This window comes from Rissa tridactyla, chromosome 2, assembly GCF_028500815.1.
Source record: "Rissa tridactyla isolate bRisTri1 chromosome 2, bRisTri1.patW.cur.20221130, whole genome shotgun sequence".
NCBI lineage: Eukaryota > Metazoa > Chordata > Aves > Charadriiformes > Laridae > Rissa > Rissa tridactyla.
In genome coordinates, this window is record NC_071467.1 from 144632670 (window position 1) to 144655319 (window position 22650).

Consider the following 22650-nt stretch of genomic DNA (forward strand, 5'->3'; position numbering starts at 1 on the left):
TGAACTTTTGAGCATATGACAATTTAAATGCTCAAATGATTAGCAGAACATGGCAAGGCTGTAAACTTTCCAAGACATTCACTGGGAATCTCAAACAAAATAGTTGGAATTCCAGGCTTCTTCAAGTTCATTTGTTATTGGCAAGGGACCACATTTAGACTTCGTTAGCAAACCAAAGGCTGTTTTAAGAGTAATTTAGGAGCCTTAGTTCAAGAGTGATTTTTACCACATACTAGTTGGGGCTGCGAACCCGCAGAGGTATCCAACCTTGACAGTGCTTCTTCTACTGCTGCTTTCTCTAGGTGCTCACGCTTTACTGCACATATTCAGAAGTGTATCAGCACGAGCACTTCAGTGCCAGAGGTTTTGCAACTGGTGTGGAATAACTTAAAGTCTGTGGGAAGCCCAAAGCCACCAAGCCTGCTCAGACTGTGCCACACACTGACAGGCTCAAGAAAGGACCAAAGGAGAAAGGGACACTGCGTGTGTAACAGCCCTTGACTACCGCACTCAACCACGAAGCAGAGAAAGTGGATGCTGGACTTTATTCAATCTGTCAGGATCTGAATAAACATTTCTTTCTCAGCAGACGAGCATAATTGGGTGATGGATATGTCTGGGAAGAGACACATGCTTCATCCCCCCATAGCATCAGCCCATTGGTGCAGAAAAGGATGCTGCACATCTGCAACCCACAGAAGAACAGGTGTCCTTCTGGCACTCAATGAGAGGAGACCACCCTGTGGTGGGTAAAAGCCTATGCTTTGGGCCTGCTTGTGCATTTAGTAATACAAAAGATGCAAACTTCTCACTCCTGTGAGCACAGACCATAACTTTGCAGTTCTAGAAGATCAGTCTGATTGGCTGACTGCAGCCAGACCCACCCACACCCTCTCCATGCAGCTCTATGGTTCCCCTGCACCATGGCCTGCTGTGAACCACAGCACAGCCAAGGGCAGAGAAGGCAACATAGGGCTGAGATGAGCTCCTGGCACAGCCTCCAGCCACTCACCTTCCCGACCTTGCACACCAGTGCCCTTCTGAAGATGTGGCCTTGGGATGGCGCATCCCAGTGGCACCCAGTGCCTCAGCCCTCAGCGAGGAAGGGAAAAAAGCCCAAGTTGGCGCGTGCTGTTTCCTCCTTGGCACCAGTCTCGAGTGTTGCCAGACAGGCTCAAGGGAGTTGCTGGAGAGCAAACCCACAGCTGTCGCTTCCACTGTCTGTATAAGGCACTGGAGTAACTAGGAGAGATGCTCTGGATTGCCTTGATGGGCCAGATGACTGCTATTTGGGTATTAAGATGCCCAAATTAGACAGCCAGAATAGGAAGTCTGCTTATGGCCCTGGTGTGCTATGACCGTTGCTTATTATGCTGTTCATAATTGTGTCATTGTTTCCATTTGCTTCCTGTTTTATTATATCCATCTGCTGATCCATAATTTATATTTGAAGTGCAGACTTTCTGTCCCACAAATTTGCTCCATGCTTAGCACATAGTACAGGCATGCCAACACCCAAATTCTGCACTTCCCCCACAGCCCCTGGTGGAAGCACTTAACAGTTAAATGAAACACTTAAGACAGAAGATGGTTCAGAAAAATGCTTCATTGCTACTTTGAGCACCAACATTTGAGTTTGCCTTGCTGGTGCCTGCTATCTATGGTAGCAAAAATTCAGGACTTGGAGGGCAAATTAAGAGATTGATTCTCCTGTCAGTCTTTTTAAGCTGTAGACATTGTTTTCCGTATGCTGAGAAGACAGTTTTCATGAAATCTTTACATCTGTGACACAAGACAGCCAAAGCAAGGAAATACAACATTAGCACACAGGCTCCACTGCTGCTCTCTTCTACTCATGGTGGTTTCACAGCAGCTTTGGACGCTGATATGAGGTGATCCTGCTAGGTTTAACAAAAGGCCATGCCTGGGCCAAAATTTTCAAGTGTTATCGTGTTTCTGACTACTCAGCTTCAGGCAAGCCTGATTTTTCAGAGGGCACCCAGGGATTCAGTGCCCCAGTCACTTTACCTTCAACCACTACTTACTTGAATTAACAGCTCAGCCTGGATGCTGCTCAGGGGCATGCATTTTCCTTCCTCAAAATCCTCTTTGATGATCTGATTCATGGTTGTTTGTGTGCGTGTTCTCTCATTCTGGGCTGTGCAACCCTTCAGTTACAGAGACAAAAAAGGCAATACTCTGGTGTGCAGTAGAGTAAAGACAAGGATCTATATTTCTAACTTGTTGCTGAAAAGCTCCAGAGTCATTTGTTGAGAAGTTCTAGAAATTACACTTAATTCCTAGATAATTCTATGTTCAAAAGAAAAGCAAGCCTGATTCCTTTGTTACCCATGGATTCAAAGTTGAAAAGTGCAGTACTTAATATTCATAGTTCTTCCTACATGAATTGTTCCACACAACAGCTTGGAAAACTATTATTTGTATGACATTTCAGTAGCTTTATATGTGACTGGATTGATGCTAATAGAATAAGCAGACTTTTTCAGCAGGCCTGAGAAGAATAAATAGCTTAAATCCCAGTACCCACTACTTCTTTCCTCATCAGTTTGGTTTTACTTTATTTCACCAGTTATAACTGGTGCCCCTAATAAAGCAGGAATAAGCAGCTAAAAAATAACCCTATATGGTTTCATGGGTCTGTGGGGAAAGAAAGGGAGCAGTCACATTCTTCTCCAATACAGGCACTTGAACTTGCACTAACTGCTCCCCAGAGGCTGACGTTATTCGGCATTGATACAGCATTGTAAGTTTGCTTTGGCCCTAGAGAAATGGGAGAGGCCTGGTTTCCACCTGAGGAGTTTATTATCTGCAAGACGTATCTGGCATTGTTATTCAGTGGCCCCAATTCAGGTGAGAACAAAAGGGATGAAGTGCTTTGCTCAGAATTACATGACGTTTATAGCCAAGCCAACGAGCAGACAGTGTTTGACCAAGTTCGTCCCAGCACCTGAGCACAAGGCCATCCCTTCCCTCCCATGTCCCTGACACGCGCTGGCAACAGCAGCTGCCCCAGAGGAAGCTGTAGGGCCTGGGGTGGTGGTGGTGAAGCTGTAAATAGAGCTCCAGGGTACATATTACATGGGCAGCTCTGGAGATCAGGGCTGCCTTAGCAGCCAAGAGGAACAGGCAGAGCTCAGCCAGGGAAAGGTTGCTGGGAGAGGTTGTTTTGAGGGGTGGCCTGCAAGGAATGGGCCAGGACATTGTTCTGGAACATGGGGGATGAGCCCAGAAAGAAAAATGGGACAAGAGATGTTACAAGAGAAGACCAGAGAGAAGGTTCATCATCAAGAAGGTGCATGTGTGTGTGAAACAGCAGGTTATGAGTGATCTGGGGGATGCTGTCTCTGGTGTGTGCTTGGGTATCTGTGACAACATGGCCATTGCGAGCTGCTCCTCATGTAAGCACTCAGCAGCCCTGTGAGAAACACAGGGTTCCTGTACCCTCTCCGAAAGGACTGGGCTCTGCCCAAGCCTCCCTGGGGCCCCATCACATCACATCACAGGGCTGGGAAACAACTCGTGAAGCCATGAGTCGGGGGCGAGAGCTGGGGAGCTGTTGCTGCTGCGGTGTGGGGAGGCCGGGGGGATTTATGGCTGGAAGCACAGGGAGGAGCCGCGAGGCGGCCGGCGGGCGGGAAGGTCACCCACCTGTGGGAAGGAGCGAGGGCCCATGGACTGAGACAGAGGAAGAGAGTGCAGGGAGGAAACAGGGAGGCCAAGCACAGAGCCCTTCAGTCCTCCGGCAGCCAGGGAAGCCCCTCTCCATGCCAGGTCTGGTCCAGTGCCATGTAGTGGAGCCAATCTGTATCTTTCCTGGCACTGCTCCTCCTCAGTGGTGCTCATACCCATTGCTGACATCTCCCCTTCTCCTGCAGACCTGCTTAGGAGGTCCCTTCGAGGGGCTTACTGAGGGGGTGGTAGTTAAAAGCTCACCAGCTCTTTCTGAATGTGCTTGAAAAAGACAGCTCACATTTTTCCTGCGCTTCATTCCCACTCTCCAGAAAAAGCATTTTTGAGTTAATAACACCAGCTAAACATAATCTACATAAGATCAGCATAAGCTTGACACAGCATACCAACTGCAGCGATGACACTGAGAAGTACACAATGTGCTTTGCAAGAAGATTTGCTCTTAAAGACATTGCAGTGAGTCAATGTATTGGAAATCTAATGGCTTCACACAGATGTTTGCTTAAAATGGCTGGAGGGTCAAGTTCAGGCTTACTTTGTTCTACTAAATTGCAGAACAAAGACTTGGCTGGTTGCTTAGTGAAATAATGTGTAATAGATACCATAGGACTGACTTTTTGTGTATATATGGGCATTAGAAAAGTGAGGTGGAGACTAAACACGCCTTCCCCCCAAAATCAAGCAGAATATATTCTCATCAATCATATAGGAATTACTGAAAAGTTGCAGACATGTTCCTGAGACAGGAGATAACCTCAGATTTTTAAACAAGAAGCAGATGGAAAGGAGATGGTGTTGAATCTCTGCGATCCAAACTGCTTGACTGTGGAGGAGCCAATGAAGCAGATAACATTAAACAAGCAGCACCTAACAGAGCAGAGCAAGATTCTCCACAAAACTTCAAGGCAAAGGGGACATGTCCAAAGGACTGAGAACTGCTACGGTGTCAAGATTTTCCCCTCTTGTGAGAGTAACTGCTCGTTGCGGAGGATGGAGGGTTCCCAGTCAGCTGCGGCTGCTGCTGGAGCAGCCCAACCAAGGGAGGAATATGGTCCTTCCCCTCGCTCTTTGTCCCTGCCTTATTTATCTGTTAGCAAGTATATTGTTACATTAAACACCAATATCACTGTTACTAATGTCTAAGTGCTTCATTAGTACCATAATGTATTAAATGTAGAACTAATGACATAGCAAGCTTTAAAAATAGCAAATAAAACATTCATTAAAGCCAAACTTAAAAATGAAATAGGATCACTGTCATCTCCACTACATCAGTTAACTTTTCAATTCCATTGCAGATTTAGTTGTGCTTCCTTCATCTGTTTGCAAAGAATTACTTCAGTTCAACTACTTATAAATGTATATAAGGGCGGAAGCTATCTACACACATAGAGAACTTCTTAACGTATGTAACAACACTTGATAAATAAAATAATAATAAAAAAATCCCACTTAAAAACCACTTTACTCCTGAGGTCTCCTGGGTAAGCCAGGCATAGACACAAAGTTTCCACAAAAGATTTAGTTTTTACTGGCTTGAAAAAAAAGTCTTTCTATTGCCTTTGGATAGTACAGTCTGTACTACTCCAGTGAAAGATGTTGTACAGCCTCAGCAAATACTGAAACAGTCACTTTGAAACAGCAGTGAAGCCAGAAGCTTTTAGCAGACATTGGAACAAATTCAAGTTTCATGTCTTTGCCACCTCCTTCCTTCTCTCAAAGTCAACGAAGTGAATGCAGCCCTTCATTTATGAATGAGAGGGAGTCACAGATAACTCAGTGGTCCTGTCACAGCTGCAGAGATATTTTTTCCTTTCATTATCTAATTACTAGGGAAATGGTCTTCCTCAAACTTTGCATGAGCAATGGATCAGTTGGTCATTGTGAAGAAAAAATCACTGTAGTAGATCATTAGTATCATTATCTGCTGGGGTCACAACTTCTCCTCATCTGTTGTATCTGAGCCTTATTCCCAATCCATCCATTTTACTAATCAACCTTCTTGTCATTCCTGTTCTACTTTATGGTAACATCTATGTGTTTAAAGGTTTGATTTCTCCTCTAGAGCCTCCTAAGGCTCTTCCTCTAAGCCTACCCTCTAAGTAATTTATAGTTAACATAGTATCCTGCATCCTCCTTAACTGCTTAATATTAAAGTCCCTTGTGCCCAGCCACCTTGCGTTTATACTTGCACTCATTATGCCTGAAGGGCAGGGCTTCTGTGGTGCTGTGTCCTCCTCAAGAAAAACAAATGCTTCCTACTTTTAGGCACTGAGAAAAAACAAGTCTTTGTCCTTCTTCACAGGAAAGGTTCTTTGTGGTGCACTGAGTCAAATTGTGAATGTCTCATCCCACCACCTAGTTCAATGGTGCCATTTACCCATGCTCTGCCTGTTCTTGTATACAGGGCATATAAAGGGGATGATACATTGCTGGCTCTTTAAAAATAAGATCTTCTGGTTTTCACATTAGTTGGCATGGCACTGTTTGTTATAACAAAGCCGTAACACCCTTGGAAGTCTCACCAGACATGTGAGATGATATCTCGTGATGCCTCTTGTGTGCCTAATAATGGAAAAGGTAAGTCCAGATCTAAGCCTGGGTCTCCTGTGAGCTCTCACCATTAGTTTAAATGTATTTTCTTTTTCAGCTTTTACTCTGCTGACCTAACTTTTCCTAAATGCTCTTAAGATATTAAAAACTAACAACAAAAACATCAGTGAGGCTATTTGAAGAGCCAAGAGCTATCATATATACTTCAAAATGTAAAATTTCTACACAAGGTACAAGATTGATGGAAGCTTTTTGCAACTTCAGAGATATTTTTTTTTTCTGGTGCTGCTGGTCTGGTGTGATAAATGAGCACATTGCTTTTGCTGGGAAAATGTTAACCTTCATGACCAGGAGAGCGTCAGAAGACAAATGTTTGTGCTTTTGCCATACACTTGACTTGGTTGCCTTTTATTTCTCTTGCACAGGTCTAAAATGTGACCTCCCCAGCTTTGCCATGAGGATTGCTTACTATTTGGTCTTTACAGTGATGGTAAAAGAGGGCACACCCTGGCCTTCCTTGACAGGAGAAATGGGGAATCTAAGGTTGATGTTTTGTAAATATGACTCTCAACATGAACTGGGGCAAACTGCGGAAAAGTAAGTTAGCCCCTGCAATGCACTGACCATTTCACATAGCATCCTGAATTCTGCTCTGCTGCTGTTATCCTGAGCTTGCTTCTGGAAAAGCAATACTGCCTGACGCAGTCCGGTTTTGGAAAGAGTTGCTGAAGTCCGCTTTACAAACTGTTACTGAAACAAGAACAACACAAAACCAAATAAAAAGTGATGCATCAGTTAAGTAGATGCAACACGAAGAAATCAAGTGAAACCATCTGAAAAGTGAGTTGAATAATTACTTCCATTCTTCTTTTCTAACAATCACTGTGTACAGTATGGTACCATCTTGAATAGTTAAGTGCCCCTCAAATACAACAATCAGGCAAAACAAGAACACTCCTTCAATATTAAAAGCATTCCTGCTGTGTCAAATCATGGCGCCTGCATAAGCTAAATTCAAGACTTTTTATTGTCAAGAGGCACTACCATTACACTACATTTTAATATGGATCTTTGCCAACAATCATAAATAAAACACTCACTCATAAACAACACACATAAAGGCAGTGTGTCAGATGGTATTTCATTAAAAAGAGTTTGCTACAATGTAGTGGAATAGCACAGGGCATGGCCAGTTGGGACTTTCTCTCCCCTGCATATCTCCAGGTGTTTTCTCAGTTCCCAAAAGGCTTTTTAGTTAATGTATGCCATGCCTACCAGAAGATCCTTCTTGCTAATGGATTAAAAAAATCACAGCTAAAAGTTAGAGAAAATCAGTGTAATTTTCAAGAGATATCTCAAGTGGGAAACCCATAAAAGCTGTCAGGGCAAAAAAGTTGGAGAAAACAAAAAAATGTACATGAGTTACAGGAGGGTGACAAGAAACAATTCCTGTTAACAACCTGGTGGCTAGGTGAAAACTGTATTTGCTAAATACCTTTAAAGATTAAATCCGTAAGTGACAACACATTCAAATGTACTGATCCCTGTTATGTAATTTCTAAAATTTTAATAAACCAGAAAATGTCGCTTGACACTTGATACTCTTAAAAAGTCTGCTGTATGGATGAAATAACGGGACAGACTTTGTCAAACTCGGCAAGAAGCATGTGAAATAACAGATGGATGTCTCTCTGTTTATTAGACTGCTGTGGTGGTCATAGCAATAAACAGCTTTAAAAGGCTTTAATTTATAAACTAACGTGTTTTTTCTCCTCTCTGGACTACTCCTGTATTCTCAGCAATTAGCAGCTCACCGCATACCTTTGGAAGTGTAAGGCTGAATTACTTTCACAGAAAGCTGCATTTAGTAACTCGCTGCAAGGCTGACATCACTGAAACAAAAGTTCAGTCATGTAGGGATGTGGCAGAGGTTATCGTGCAGCACACTACTAATATACTGGGGGGAAAGATTATGTCAACTGCCTGCTAGTGTCCACATCCAGGATGCAATCTCCCCAGGGGATAAACACTCCTGGCAAGCACTGAAACCCAGAAATCTCCTTCGCAAAGCTGTTTGCAATTTGCAGCCAAAGCTATCCACAAACGCTGAGACCCAAGACTACAGCCCTTGACAGCACACGGCTCCAGACATTTCCATGGGGGAAGTTTAATCTACAAGGATGTAGAAATATAAAACAAAGTTTTGCTCAAAGTAACTGTTTGTCAGATCATGTGCCTCTAATTTGGTTTCCAGTGACATTACACAGCTGCAGCCAATGGATTCCAGCCAGGCCCAGCAGTCACTGAGGTTCTTTTTGGTTTAAATTTAGTATCTGAACATGTTTTGCCCATCATTAAAATGGAGAGTAATTGCTCAAAAGTGAACTGCAAAGAACTTATTAGGTCACCTAGTCCCATCCTCAGAACAATGCAGGATTGAAAACACATTGCAACAAATACTGAATAGAGTTGTGTTTGTTTTCACTTTTTTTTTCCTGATTTTTTTTTCTTTATTGTAATCATTAATCAGCATATTCAAAAGTTTAAAAAACAACCACAAATGCCAGTGTAAACATGCTTCAGGTATATAAGTAATATAAAGTATTGCACATACAAAAGTCCTATGTTCAGTATCTCCTTATGGTGCTATTTCATCAGAGTTGTGCAGATGATGTGACTGTAACGAGCTAGCTGATCTTATTTCACAAGCTGCTACACACAACAGTTCAATATTTACAAAAGCTAGAAGCTCCCTGTCTTTTTCATGGGAGGACAATTTTGCCTGGAATGCATGGGATACAGAAGTGTGCAAATACGGGACAGGCTTCCTTTGTGGTGCTACTTATCAGTTGATCTCTCTAATCTACAAGGGGTCAGCTCAAACCCATTTGGGAGAAGGGGTCTGTTAGTGGTTTTCTGGGGGACTGGGAAACGGTCAGGCCTCCCCATCCTCAAAAAACAGAGGCAAAGCACCTCCATATTCTGAGGCATGGGTCCTCCTCTCATTGTCTCATGGGCATGCTGCATCCGATAAGCTAAAGACTCCATAAAGGTCTTGCAAATTTGCGTTAGGTATGAAGATGGAACACACCTTCTCAGGTTTCCTAGCTTCTGCTTGGATTTCACAGGTCAGCCTGCATGCAAGAAATGGTAAAACCGTAAAATGTTCTCTCAGACTCACAGAAGTGACAATATCTCATGGATAGTCGTGTCCTGGAGTCTTAGGAAGCAGAAGGGCAGTTATCTAAAAGGAGCCAAGCAGTGGCAGAATGGATGAGGCCATTTGCTGATTAAGAAGCTGAGATGGATTGGAAAGAAAAGGAGCTCAGAAGGAAAGTGTGGTGTAGGTTTCAGAAAATGAACAATACCTCCTGAACTTTACACAAAATAGCTAATTTCACACTCACAGGCAGCACTGGAAGACTCAAGCTTTCAGGCACAAATTTGCACAGATCCAGAGCTTAGGGGCCCTGCTGAGATAAGGACCATTTGCTGATAGAAGAGAAAGAATGATGCCTCTCTTCTTCAGAATCCTTGATCCAGAAAAAAAAAAAATCCTAAATGTATATTTTTACTCTTTACCTCAAAATATCTTCCCTTCTTTTTGTTCATGCTTGGCTGGCTAGCATCTTCTTTTTCTGCATAAATACAAATCCTGCCCACCTTCCCTGCAAGACTTTGCTTAAGAAATAATTACATTCAGCCCTAAACTTTGCTGAAATCAACACTTTAAACATGCTGCCAACTTGTAGACTGTAAAATAAAATTTAAAAAAAAAGGCAGAGATTTCTTTAGGTGAACAAAGCATTAGGGTCTATGACATAAATTAAACAGAAGATACAATGGCAGTAACTGTTCTAAGAGGCCATTTCAACAAAGTAATAAGGCAATAGCAAAGAAAATTTACCCTAGCCCAAAACCCCTAAGCCTTCTCGATATTACCAGCGTGGCTGTGATAATTTAAATCAGTGTTTCACAAATTACTGAATCCTGTGTCAGCTGTACAGGTGTCAGCCATCAGCAATGGGATGAGAGGGTAACTCATCCCCTGCTCTATACTGTGCGTAGATTTGGTTATCTGGGTGTGACAGCTCTGGGTTGAAAGAGATACAACATGTACTTATTTATCATATGTCTCATCTTGTAAAATGTTGCGTAAATCCTCTGCTTTGCAAAACACCTTGTAGCCAAGAAAGATGTGTTCTGTGTGTACAATGGGTTTACTTTACTATTTACATGCAAGGTAAGTACATGATTTCTATTTTTTTACTTTCTTCTCTCAAAATCTAAGTTGATGATTATATCAGATACTTATCCTGAAAAGGTGGAAAAATAAATAAATGTGCCCCATCTATAAAGTTCTTTATAGGCTACCTTTGTTTTTCAGAAGTACTTTCACAGTACTGATACATTGCTTGTCTCCCTGAGCCATAGTTTCATAAAAGTTCTTATTCTTAGGGAGGTGTCAAAGGTATTCTGCATGATACAGTAGTGTTCAGAAGTTTTGTCCTGGTCCATCTTCTAGACAATACAGCAACGCAGGCGTTCTCTCCTTGAGAGATTTGGGCTTGTTCTGGAAGCATCTCAGTATACCACACGTGTTCAAAAGCATCTGTTGAAATGTAGACTGACTGTAATACGGGATAAACATTCTGTTCAGTGGTGAGTGTGTTTGTAAGGCAGTGATAAAGCTGCTTTCTTTGGCAAGAATGGCCATCATGTGGCATGTTCTCAGAACGTTGCATAGATCAGATTATGACACCATGTCACTTGCAGGTACCCAGGAAGACTGGCGGAAAGAATCCTTCATTTAATCCTCATTGTGTTTCTAGTCTCAGGCAGGATTCTGACTTGAACTGTCACTTTCTTCCTCTATGCATCAGTAGTCTTGTTACTTGTCAGTTGTTCCCTGTCAGCCATGTCATCTTGAGGAGGTCTAGCTCTGTCAAAGAAGCCACACTGCAGAAAACAACCAACAGAAACAAAGGCGTCATGGTAAAACAACCACAGGAAGACTCAGCTGCAGTTTGATTCTTCACTCACTCAACCTGAAAGGTCAGGTACAACCGATGGCAGGCTGATAGACTGTGAAGGTTTTTTGTTTCTAGTCAAATCGTTCCCTATGAAAAATTAGTTTTAGGTGCAAGGCATTGAGTTCCAAAGTATAGTGTTAAAAATTCAAATGGAAGCTGTCTTTGCAGGAGATGTAAAGTTGGTCTGAATGCCGATACTGACTGACTCTAATGAGAAAACTGCTTATTTCAGTTCAGCAAGACACTCACTCAGGAAATACATTTAGATTGACAGATAGTAATAATAACAGAGATAGATAGAATATGTGTTGGGAAATGTGCACAGGACAGTGTTGTGACCTAGACTAAAGATCACTAAAGATGAGATTCCTCTCACCTAACTTTACCCGCGTAAAAGTTGCCCTGTTTGTCAAAAGGTTGAAGTTATGTAGGATCCACAAGAGGTCAAAGGAGAGTACGACCAAAAGGTAATTTCTCTCATCTTCTCATGTTATTGACGTAATTTTTGCTGTTGTTAACTGAGTAGGCGAATCTGGAAAGTTAGCGTAGGCTGGACACCTAACCCATGACCTTTAGGCAGCTAAAAGCAGATGAGCCATACCCTAACTTAAGAAATTATTTTAAATTTTTTTTTAATGGGAACTGAAAGGATGTCTGAAAGCTATGTTGGCTCCCTGTAATATAGCAGATTCCAGTAACTTGTCTTAAAACTTGCAAAGGGAGTGTAATGACCAACACAGAACTAGAAAAATTTAAAAACAGAAGATATGACATACTAATATAAAAGGAAATCTTCTAAAAATTAATTCTCAAAGCTGGGAGTGTTGTTACATGCTGACAAAAACTGGAAATTCCTGAAGTATTCAGAGAAAACAAAGTTAGAGTCACTTCTTTTTGAACCTAAACATCCTGAAAAAGAGGATCATAGGTCTTGGGAAACAGAGCCAAACTCCGTATGCCCATTTATAACCAGACTTTGATAATAAAGGAGGACTTTGAAAACAAGTTCCCTGCATAAAGGTCAGTGACACTAGCATGTCAGAAATACCAAAACAAAAAAGACACATGTATATTGTTGCTTTTGCTCCAAACTGTTAAAGACCACAAAATGCCAGCCTGTTTCTTATCTTCTAGTATCTTTCAGTTGTTTTTTTTAAGGCAACAGTAACAGTAAAATAATGCAACATACCTTCCACAAAGCTAGGGTCAACATAGCTAGTACCAGTAGTCCAAGAAGTATTGCTAGTATTATAACCCATAAAGGGATTACGAAGGAGACATTTGGAGTGGACCAAATGACAGATGTTCTGATCTGAAATGAAAAGGATACATTAAATGAACAAAAATTAAGCTAGTAAAGCAAATCTGACACTAGAATACAAAGGTTATAAGAATTTACTTTTCAATAGCATTTTGCAGATTAGAAATACACATTGCTTGGAATTGTTCCATGTTGGCTTCATTTACTGCAAGTTCCTTTCCACTTGTTCATGATAATTGCTAGGAACGAGATTCGCACATATACAAAAGTCTTGTATCAGAAATACAAATCATTTTCACTTGATACAGGGTAGCAAAAAATCCCTTCCTGTGCAGATGCTTCAAGAAGATTCAAGGAGCAAAATTCTACTCACATGTATGCTGGTACAGCCTAGGCCAGTATAACTGACCTACGCTGAATTAATCTGAAATAACGGTTGACTTCAACCCAAACTCTTAATTCAAACCACAATAGATACCAGATACATTATTCTTATTTTAATTTCTGCTGACACACCAGTATACATTTTTGTCTATGACTTGGGTTTGAGCTAAGCAGTCCAAAATGAATCTCGAGCAGAGTGCATTGTCCTTGTGATAAAGCCTAACCCACAGTACAATGTTATGCTCCTTAAAAGAAGCCAAGCACACGGACTATTACCTAAATGGAAAATAAGGATGAAATGCTCTCTCTCATTGTCTGAGGCTCTAGAAAGCAGCAGGTGTGTATAACATGAGTTATCAAAGGTTTTAATTGACTTGGCAAACTTCTCTCCCTACACCTTCCTCTTGACAAAGAATAATAATAACCCTTCTGTATTTCTCCTTCTGGGGCCAGCCATATAAGTAACCTCCTCCTCACTCTCCCTTCCATACCTTGTACCAAATTTATTCTACACTCTCACACTCCGCTTGGAAGACTCCTCGTCAATCGCATTGAGTATTTGCTCTGTCCCTGCTGCTCCGAAGTGGGAAGGAATGAGTCTGAGCTTTCCTTAGCTCCTCAGCCACAGTTATGTCCCTTCAGTTTCAGTTTATTTTGTCAAACTTTCCTCTTTATTGTTAGCCTAGGAAGTTATTTCTCTCTGGGGTTTTCTGTTGGACCTCTCCCATTTACTCCTAGTCTTCCTTAAACAGGATAAGTATGTGACAGATGGAAGTTCTTTTCTTCATGACAAGACGAAATCAGTTTACAAAGCAAACTCATTACACAAACTCTCAAATGATCTTCCTCCTCAGTGCTCAAGGTACAGCTAGGAAATCTACTCTTAATAAGTTCCTTGGCTATTGCCCAGTCCCTGATCTGCACTCAAGTTCTCTTTCTACTTGTTTTTTGCTATTAACTCACTAATTGACGCACCTGAAATTTAGGACAATGCTAGTTTGTTCATTCATGGAACACCATCCTAAGTTTGAGGAATGGACATGACTCTGTAGTCCAGTTCAAAATTAATTCCCTTTCTTTGTCTCTCACTTTTCTCCTTGAAGATGGCAAACTTCAGCTTTTCTGCAACAACTAGTCCTTTCCCCTCTCTCATGATCAGCATACTTTCCTAGACTTTTCATTCTGCAAGCACCAGCAGATCTGTCTCCCAGCTACTGTCAGGCTTAATTTGCAATAGTCCTTTTCCACTTCATCTGTGGAGCCGAATGTCCCATACTCTGACACAGCATCTAGAAAGAAGGCAGCCTGGTGAAGTCTACTAATGCATATATTTTTTATAGTGTCCCTCACTGTTATGGGACACAGATCATAGCTGAAATTAGGGGCAAACTTTCTATTTGGAATACCACGTCTTCTACCAAAGCTTACAGTGTGGGTTACAGGGAAAATTCTGAGACACTGCCCAGTCCTTCTGGGGTTAGCACTCTAACATTGACCTGTAGCCTGAAGATCAAGTTCTTGCAGTGCTGGCCATACCATCCGTTGATCTAATAAACACATTCAGCTAATACACTTCTCTGGTGCAGCTGCACGGCTTCACCAAGGGCAAATCGTGCCTGACAAACCTGGTGGCCTTCTATGAGAAGGTCACAACATCAATAGACAAGGGGAGAGCAACTGACATCATTTACCTGGACCTGAGCAAAGCCTTTGACACCGTCCTGCATGACATCCTGGTCTCCAAGCTGATAAAATATGTGTTTGATGGATGGACAACTCAGTGGATAAAGAACTGGCTTGACGGCCACACCCAAAGAGTGGCTGTCAATGGGTCCATGTCCAAGTGGAGGCCAGCGATGAGTGGAGTCCCTCAAGGGACTGGGACCAGTCTTGTTTAACATCTTTGTCAGTTTGCTGACACCAAGCTGTGTGGGGCGGCTGACACGCTGGAGGGAAGGGATGCCATCCAGAGGGACCTTGACAGTCTGGAGAGGTGGGCCCATGCCAACCTCATGAAGTTCAACAAGGCCAAGTGCAGGGTCCTGCACCTGGGTCATGGCAATCCCAAGCACTGATATAGGCTGGGCAGTGACTGGCTTGAGAGCAGCCCTGAAGAAAAGGACTTGGGGGTGCTGGTGGACGAGAGGCTTAACATGAGCCATCAGTGCGCACTTGCAGCCCAGAAAGCCAATCGTATCCTGGGCTGCATCAGGAGAAGTGTGGCCAGCAGGTCAAGGGAGGTGATTCTCCCCCTCTGCTCCACTCTCGTGAGACCCCACCTGGAGTACTGCATCCAGTTCTGGAGCCCCTACTACAAGAGAGATGTGGATGTGCTGGAGCGTGTCCAGAGAAGGGCCACGAGGATGATCAGAGGGCTGGAGCATCTCTTCTATGAGGACAGACTGAGGGAGTTGGGGTTGTTCAGTCAGGAGAAAAGAAGGCTCCGAGGAGACCTTATAGTGGCCTACCAGTATCTTAAGGGGGCCTACAGGAAAGCTGGTGAGGGACTTTTTAGGATGTTGGGTAATGGTAGGACTAGAGGGAATGGATTAAAACTAGAGATGGGACGATTCAGACTGGACGTTAGGAAGAAGTTCTTCACCATGAGGGTGGTGAGACATTGGAACAGGTTGCCCAGAGAGGTGGTTGAAGCCCCATCCCTGGAAGTTTTTAAGGCAAGGCTGGATGGGGCTCTGAGCAACCTGATCTAGTGGGAGGTGTCCCTGCCCATGGCAGGGGGGTTGGAACGAGATGATCTTTAAGGTCCCTTCCAACCCTAACAATTCTGTGATTCTATGACTTCAAAAAGGTAGCATATACAAAGACTAAATATGTCAGCCAATTAAAGCAAGAAAAAATTCTTTCAAGGCAAACAGAATTAGTAAAAAACCCCATGAAATCCCACCCCTGGGTCCCAACAGATATCTTGCTGGTGTGATCAAGTGATCAACTATGCCACTGCAGGGATACCACTCCCTTCCCCAGCCTCCTCTTTGGTTGCTTCTTAACCACTGCAGAACTTCGTAGGCTCTCTGTATCATTAGACTCAGAAAGAGCACTGCTCATTTAGTGAGGACAAAATGTTACTGAATGGCTCTCCTTGTGTCTCAGAGTGGTGCGCTATCTGGCATTAAAATGCAAGGACAGAGGAAAAAAGGTCATCTGAACTGCCTGCAGAGATTCCTCCCAGAGAGAAGCCAGTTAAGTAAAAAGATGAATGCAAGTAAAAGGCTTATCTGGCCAGGGAAATCATAAGGGATCCAGTCATGATGGGCTGCATTGAAGCCTGTAGCAAGCAATGAGCTCAGCTCTCCAAGGAAGAAAGCATCTCCCTTCTAATGCTTGAAAATCCTCAGGAATGCTGCCCTGTGGCAAGCCTTGAAGACCTGATCACATATAGCACAAGAGTTGGGAAGTGCTGATGAAAATTCAATGGGCCCCAAGACAACAAAAACTGAGACTGATTAAAAAAACCCAACTCATCCACACTGTGCGCTTCCTCTGTTTGCAAACTCTGTGATACTACAGGCAAGAAGTTATAATTTTTTTAATTATTATTTGAAAAGGATCTAACACTATACAGCATTTGTACCTTAGTTATTAAGGTTTGAGCTTCACTGCAGTTTCTGTTCTAACACTGTCACTTGTCTGAGCATGTTGCTGTGGAGCCAGAGCAGTAAAGTGATAGACCACTTACCAAAATAATCTTAACAAATATTTGTAAACAACAGCAAAAAGCAAACCCAGGCAGCGCCTTCTGTCCTCTTAAGTTTGACAAAATGACTGACTCCATTTTACAGTAAGACCAAAGCTGAGGGAAGACCCATTTCCTTGCAAAATTTTGATTTATCTATTTCTGGTATTGATAGCTTGAGCCAAGTTCCAACGTGGCATAATGTGGCTGAGATTAATGCAAAAAGAGATGGAGTCAGCATCGCTGCACTGGGCTGGACTGTACAACATCAGCAAACCAGACCAAAAAGACCCTGGCAAGCTGCTAGCCAGCTATGGATGGGTTGTGAGAGAGACAGTCTACTGGAATTGTACATCCCGAATATGGAAATTATCTCAGAATCATAGAATGGTTTAGGTTGGAAGGGACCTTAAAGATCATCTAGTTCCAACCCCCCTGCCATGGGCAGGGACACCTCCCACTAGAGCAGGTTGCTCAAAGCTCCATCCAGCCTGGCCTTGAACACTTCCAGGGATGGGGCATCCACAACTTCTCTGGGCAACCTGTTCCAGTGTCTCACCACCCTCAGAGTGAAAAATTTCTTCCTGATATCTAACCTAGATTTACCCTCTTCTAGTCTGAAGCCTTTGCCCCTCATTGTATCATTACATGCTCTTGTAAAAAGTCTCTCTCCAGCTTTCTTGTAGGCACCCTTCAGATACTGGAAGGCTGCTATAAGGTCTGAAGAGTGGGCAAGTACTTCTGTAGGAAGGATTTTTTTTTTTACAGATTTTTTAAGACAGTATTTGACTGAACCACATCTGTCTCCTTTGGCACCAAGTTCACTTTCATTCAATCTATGGCAACTACTTCAGCAACACAGGTGCTCTCAGACAGGGGTGAACTAAGCTGCTGCCTGGTGCTCTCTCTGAATAGCTTATAGGGCTACCTATGGATTGTACAGGAGCACGGCAACTAGACTCAGTTAATGTGCTCCAGTTCACTGTTCAAAATTAGGTGGGGTCAATCCAGACCTCAAAGCATGTTTGAGATCCTGCTGAAATCAGTGGAAACAGTCTATTTCATTAGGGACAGTGGATTTCATTAGGCTTTGGATAAAGCTGATAGTAGTTTATGCAACTACAAGTACCTATGTCTATGCCATTCCAAGTCTTCTTTTATGCGTCACTTCCTAGATGTTTGCTGCGTTTGTGTGTTGTGTTTTCTTTCCTCTTAAGCTGTGAAAACAAGAAGGCAACCTAGCTCTTCTTGTGGTACCTAACAGCATGGATCCAGATAAGAACATCTGAGTCTTCCCGAGGTCTAAACTTCCCTGAGTCTTAACCAATTATGAGTGGTGTAGCAGTGTTCAGCCCTGCTTGTACTGCATGGGTTTGTAATCCTCTCCCTTCTTCCTTCTGTCATTCTGCCTTTACAGTCAGAAGAGTGCAATTTACAGTGTAATTTCAGTAGCTCAGCTGGAGCCTGACAAATGTTGAGATATAAACAAGAAACTGTAGTCTTATAGAAGTGCAGAGCATCATGTTTATAATCCTTAGATTATCAGTAATGAGTAAAACAGACAGCAGAAATTAGGTCTATCCTGTATCAATCAGAATGCTGCTGCAAAGTTGCCGCATCTCTCTTCTCTTGTAGCAGGAGTGACGCCAGTGGCTAATGAAATATTTGCCTGCTGAAATCTTAAAACCGTCTTCTCGCACCCACGCCCTTTCCCCGTGAATCCTTCTTTGTCTTAGGTTTTTGAAAGCAAGGCAAGGGTTGTGCCAAGTGCTCGAGATTTATTTCCTGAGCAGGGGATTATATGTAGTCGTCAGTCTCACTCCTGCCTGTGTGCATTACCAGTAGAATATAACGCCTCTGGGCTGCCTCCTTTTATACTGTACACAAAGACTTGGAGGGCTACTAATGCAATTCCTGGTGAACAGTTTGACACTGCAAGTCCTGAACACCCACAGAGTTGAGGCAGAAGCTGGAGGGGAAGAAAGAAACAAAGCCTGCCTTCAGTTTTTCCTGCCTTGTTTCACCATCTCCACAGAAGACTGTCCCTCCTCCACCCCATGCTGTCCACAACAGTTTTACATATGATTTTGATTTAAGACAAGTTTGCACTATTCAGCTTGGATTTCTGTTCTTCTCCATGTGGTAGGTTTAGTACTGCAGGATCAGAGCCAGGGAACGTTTTGGGGGGGATTTATCTATTTTCATCTAAGGTGGCCAATATGAAGAAGTGGAATTTTTACACAAGTGTTGCATGTTGGCACTGTACTTTAGATGCATGTTGGCTTTCCTCTCTGTTCAGGACTAGAGGACTTTCTTATACTGAACACTGAAAACAGGGGTTGCTTCTCTGTCAGGCTGTCTAAAAGCACACCTCACACACCTGAGAGGACCCATCTGACTTTTGGCCTTTCACAGTGCTGAATGTCTCACACCTTTTGTATGTAAAAGGTGACAAGGAATGCCATCTGGCTCAAGCACTGAGATGAGGGTGAAGCCAATCAGAGAGTTACGGACAGAGCCTTTGTCTGCTATTGGAAATAAAATCCAAGCTGGTCTTAGCACAGATGCTCTCTAATAATCTGAACTTCAGAATCGCTGTTGTGGTTCCATGAATGTCAACTGTTGCTCATGAAAGTATTTCTATAGGGGTGGACATTCTCCTTTTTTGACATGTCCCACAGTTAAGCACATTGTAAGTAGATAAAAGAAATATTAGGCTTTTTGACACTGATTTTTTTACAGTTTGGATTTTGCTCCTGATTTTGGTGCTACAAAATTGTAGCAATTGTGCATTTGTAGCTTCAAAATTGTCTTTCATTCCACTGGAAGGCAGCACAATGCAGAAAGGAGTATACATGGTAAGCTGCCAATTCATCAGCAGTCCCTTGTGAATACATGGGAATTAGGTTTTACTAGTGCGAACGTCCAGCATCTATGGTCAGAGTTCAGTGCCTGCTGGTGGGATTCTCACAAAGCTGTTTTCTTCCCTCTTGTCCCTTAAAAAACATGCTTTAAAAAATAAAAATAACTTCTCCATAATTTAGTCTACTACTTTAAGCAACAGCAGCTAAATTGATTATTATTCTAATGCCACCACTTTTACTGCCCATGATGACCTTCCTGTAATCTTTAGTCATTTTGCTTACAGAGACTGAGAAGCAGGAACTCTTTAGTACTCTTACATGTTCCCATCCAGCCTTTGCAGCATGATGTTCTCGTATGCTCTAAAAAAATGTTCAAAATAGAATGTAAAAGCTCCCTTGAGCTTGGAGTCATAATTAATATTGACATTTATGTTTATATTTTACAAATGTTTGTGCAAATATATTTCATAAGGAATATAATCACATTTAAAATGAAAGTACTATCACCGTGTAATAGCTAAAAAAAGAGTTAACAGGCCTTAGTCTGAAACCAATTTTACTCACTGTGGGACACTGGTCAAACAGTTTACACTAAAGGCATCCCTTCTGAAGATCCTATCACACACTTAACAAAAGCAATCATATTTTATTAAACTCCAAAACTAGCTCAAGGATCATAAATTAAAACGGACCAAATTACCACTTATTCTAAGTGTACTTTTTATAATAAGAAGTATTTTCACTTGCACATGAAATTAATCAAGTAGGATAGTATTATTTACCATAATAATACTTCTGTGAAAAAATCACAATTTTCTCTTGAATGATACATCTATTGGCAAGGAAATCCAACCAGTTGTACAATACATAGTTGTAATTCCAAGCCTACCAAAATTAATAGAAATAATTTTATTGATGTCAGAGGATTTTGGTTTAAGATCCACTAAGTTCCAAGCTAATTTTCCATTTGATGCCATTTTCACTCTAATGTTTTACTGAATAAGATTCAGATTTTCTTACATTTACATAACCTTTCACAAACCTATGTATCATGACCCTCTGTTCAAGATATAGACCTATGTTCATGATGATGGAAATAGAGACCTCAGTGCTGCAAGTATGACTACAGGACTGTGTAGGTTACTGATGTGTGTGGGATTAATCATGCCATTAAAATAAAATATACGTATCAGCCTGCATAATTGGAACCCAGCGTTGTATGAGTTAAATGAAGGACATATGCTCTGTTTTTTTATAATATATTATCTTCACTATATAAAGTCTTAGCTGATTATTAGATATACACTTTTGACAATTAATTTTAAAATATTACAATCTCTATTCCACTTCCACCCTTGCATTGTCTGAAAGAAAACCATAAACTTCCAAGTAAATCTTTGGAAACTTTTAAAACACAACCAGTGATCTTTTTCAGAAGGAGCAAAAATATTAAGCATTGCCCAACTTCAAGCAAATATTTCTTCTTGCAAGTGGAACATCAAAAGAGCTTGAGCATATAACACATCAAGCTGTAGGGCTGGCAAGCGTCCACTGCCATGTCCAGATATGAAACGACATAAAAGCGCTATCATTTTTCAACATTTTACAGTTGCCATTACAGGCATTTTGCTGTAAATCATCTGCAGCAAATAACAAGCATTATACTGGCTGGAGTAAGAGAATAAAATGCTTATCTGATCACTTGGTAGATCATCTGACACTTGTTGAGAACAGCAGGCTATCACCTGGGGTAAAGCACTTCAGTCCAGATGAAGGCACCACTATCAACAGAGTTCTGCACAACATGTGTTTCTGGTATGGAACACATGCTGCAAGAAAATAAAAGAGCCTGAGTATATCTGTCAGCTTGGAGCCTTTGAACCTTTCTGGATGAATACTGCATTAAGCATCAAATCTCTCTGGTGAAATCACGGCTCTCCTGGTGTTAGGGGTTGGAGTGACTGAGCATATAGGACGACAATTTCACCTTATATCTTCCCAGAGCAAGTATCAATCAACCATTCAATCTGTGCTTGTTCAAAACAAAACTTTATAGCCTATATCCTCCAAAATACATTCAAAGTAAGCTGTAAAGTGTATTATCATGTTGGTTTTCTGTTCCCTACTGCTACATCTCAGCGGACCGATATGACATATTTGCACCATGATTTAACTTGGAAAAGTTTGTTCTGAGCTTACCTTTTAAAAGAAGAACTGTAAATGATAAATCTTTATAAAGATGAGAACAATAAGCCTTCAAAGTTCAGATTACTTTTATACTAGAATAAAATTTTGCATATTTTACTGATTTCTATCAGTAACGACAAAATAGAGTGAATTTTAACCATGGTATTAGACACCATAAGAAGCAAATCCCTTTAAATTGCTCCCCAAACTCAATGCTTTGGCACCAGCAAACAATTAAATCAAACTTATGCCTCCGAGAATAATTTTTCTTATGATAGTCCAGGGCCATACAAATCACATCACATCACATCTGTAGGCATTACCAGGTATTTTAATATCTTGCATCTGATGTGCAAGATGTGGAAACCCTATGGAGACCTTTCTGAAAATCAGGTTATCAAAAATGCTTAATACAGATAAGAAAGAAGTTGCCATAGATAATCCACAAACTTGTGTGAGAGAACTGCTGACTGGGAGAAGAGTGAGATCTCTAAACAAGATTTTGGATTCTGCACAAAAATTTCCTCCAGATTTTTTTTTTTTACCCCACACAAGGTAATTAGACACTTGCTTTCACACTTTTGTTGTTTTCTTCTGGGTGAAAAATCCATCCTGATTGCAATAAAGCATTCTGCACATTAACGTAGCAAGAAATTTTTTAAAAAATGAATTAGTAGCATATATCAGCAAGTTCCACAGAAAGTAATAAAGGTATTTCCTTTAGATATTATTTCAGGAATTTACACTAGAAACATTGGAAAGACTGATCTCAATATTTTCATCTATAAAAACTTTCACAGCTGTGATCAGAATGACCAAATACATGTGCTTCATGCAAAGATATCATTTTCAGTTACTTACTGCTATGCTTCCCTCGGGGAGCTTTGCTGGTTGCACTTTATAGGGCATGCTCTTAACTTCGAAGGACACATTGGAAGAAAGAGTATAGAGGTCATTCTTTCT

General features: G+C 41.6%; 1 protein-coding gene across 2 annotated transcripts in view; it reads right to left on the reverse strand.

Annotated features, from left to right (window-relative positions):
• Positions 1-4695: 4695 nt before the first annotated feature.
• The window catches only part of ITGA8 (integrin subunit alpha 8), a 122292-nt gene continuing 104337 nt past the window's right edge, over positions 4696-22650 (reverse strand). Inside the window, exons 27-29 of one of the 2 annotated variants that reach the window (XM_054191371.1) lie at positions 22549-22650; positions 12487-12609; positions 4696-11223 (exon numbers count right to left, since the gene is read on the reverse strand). In XM_054191371.1, coding sequence (XP_054047346.1) covers positions 11137-11223; positions 12487-12609; positions 22549-22650 — 312 coding nt within the window. In that variant the 3' untranslated portion in view covers positions 4696-11136. The remainder of the gene's footprint in view (positions 11224-12486; positions 12610-22548) is intronic. The other variant, XM_054191370.1, reaches the window with a different exon arrangement.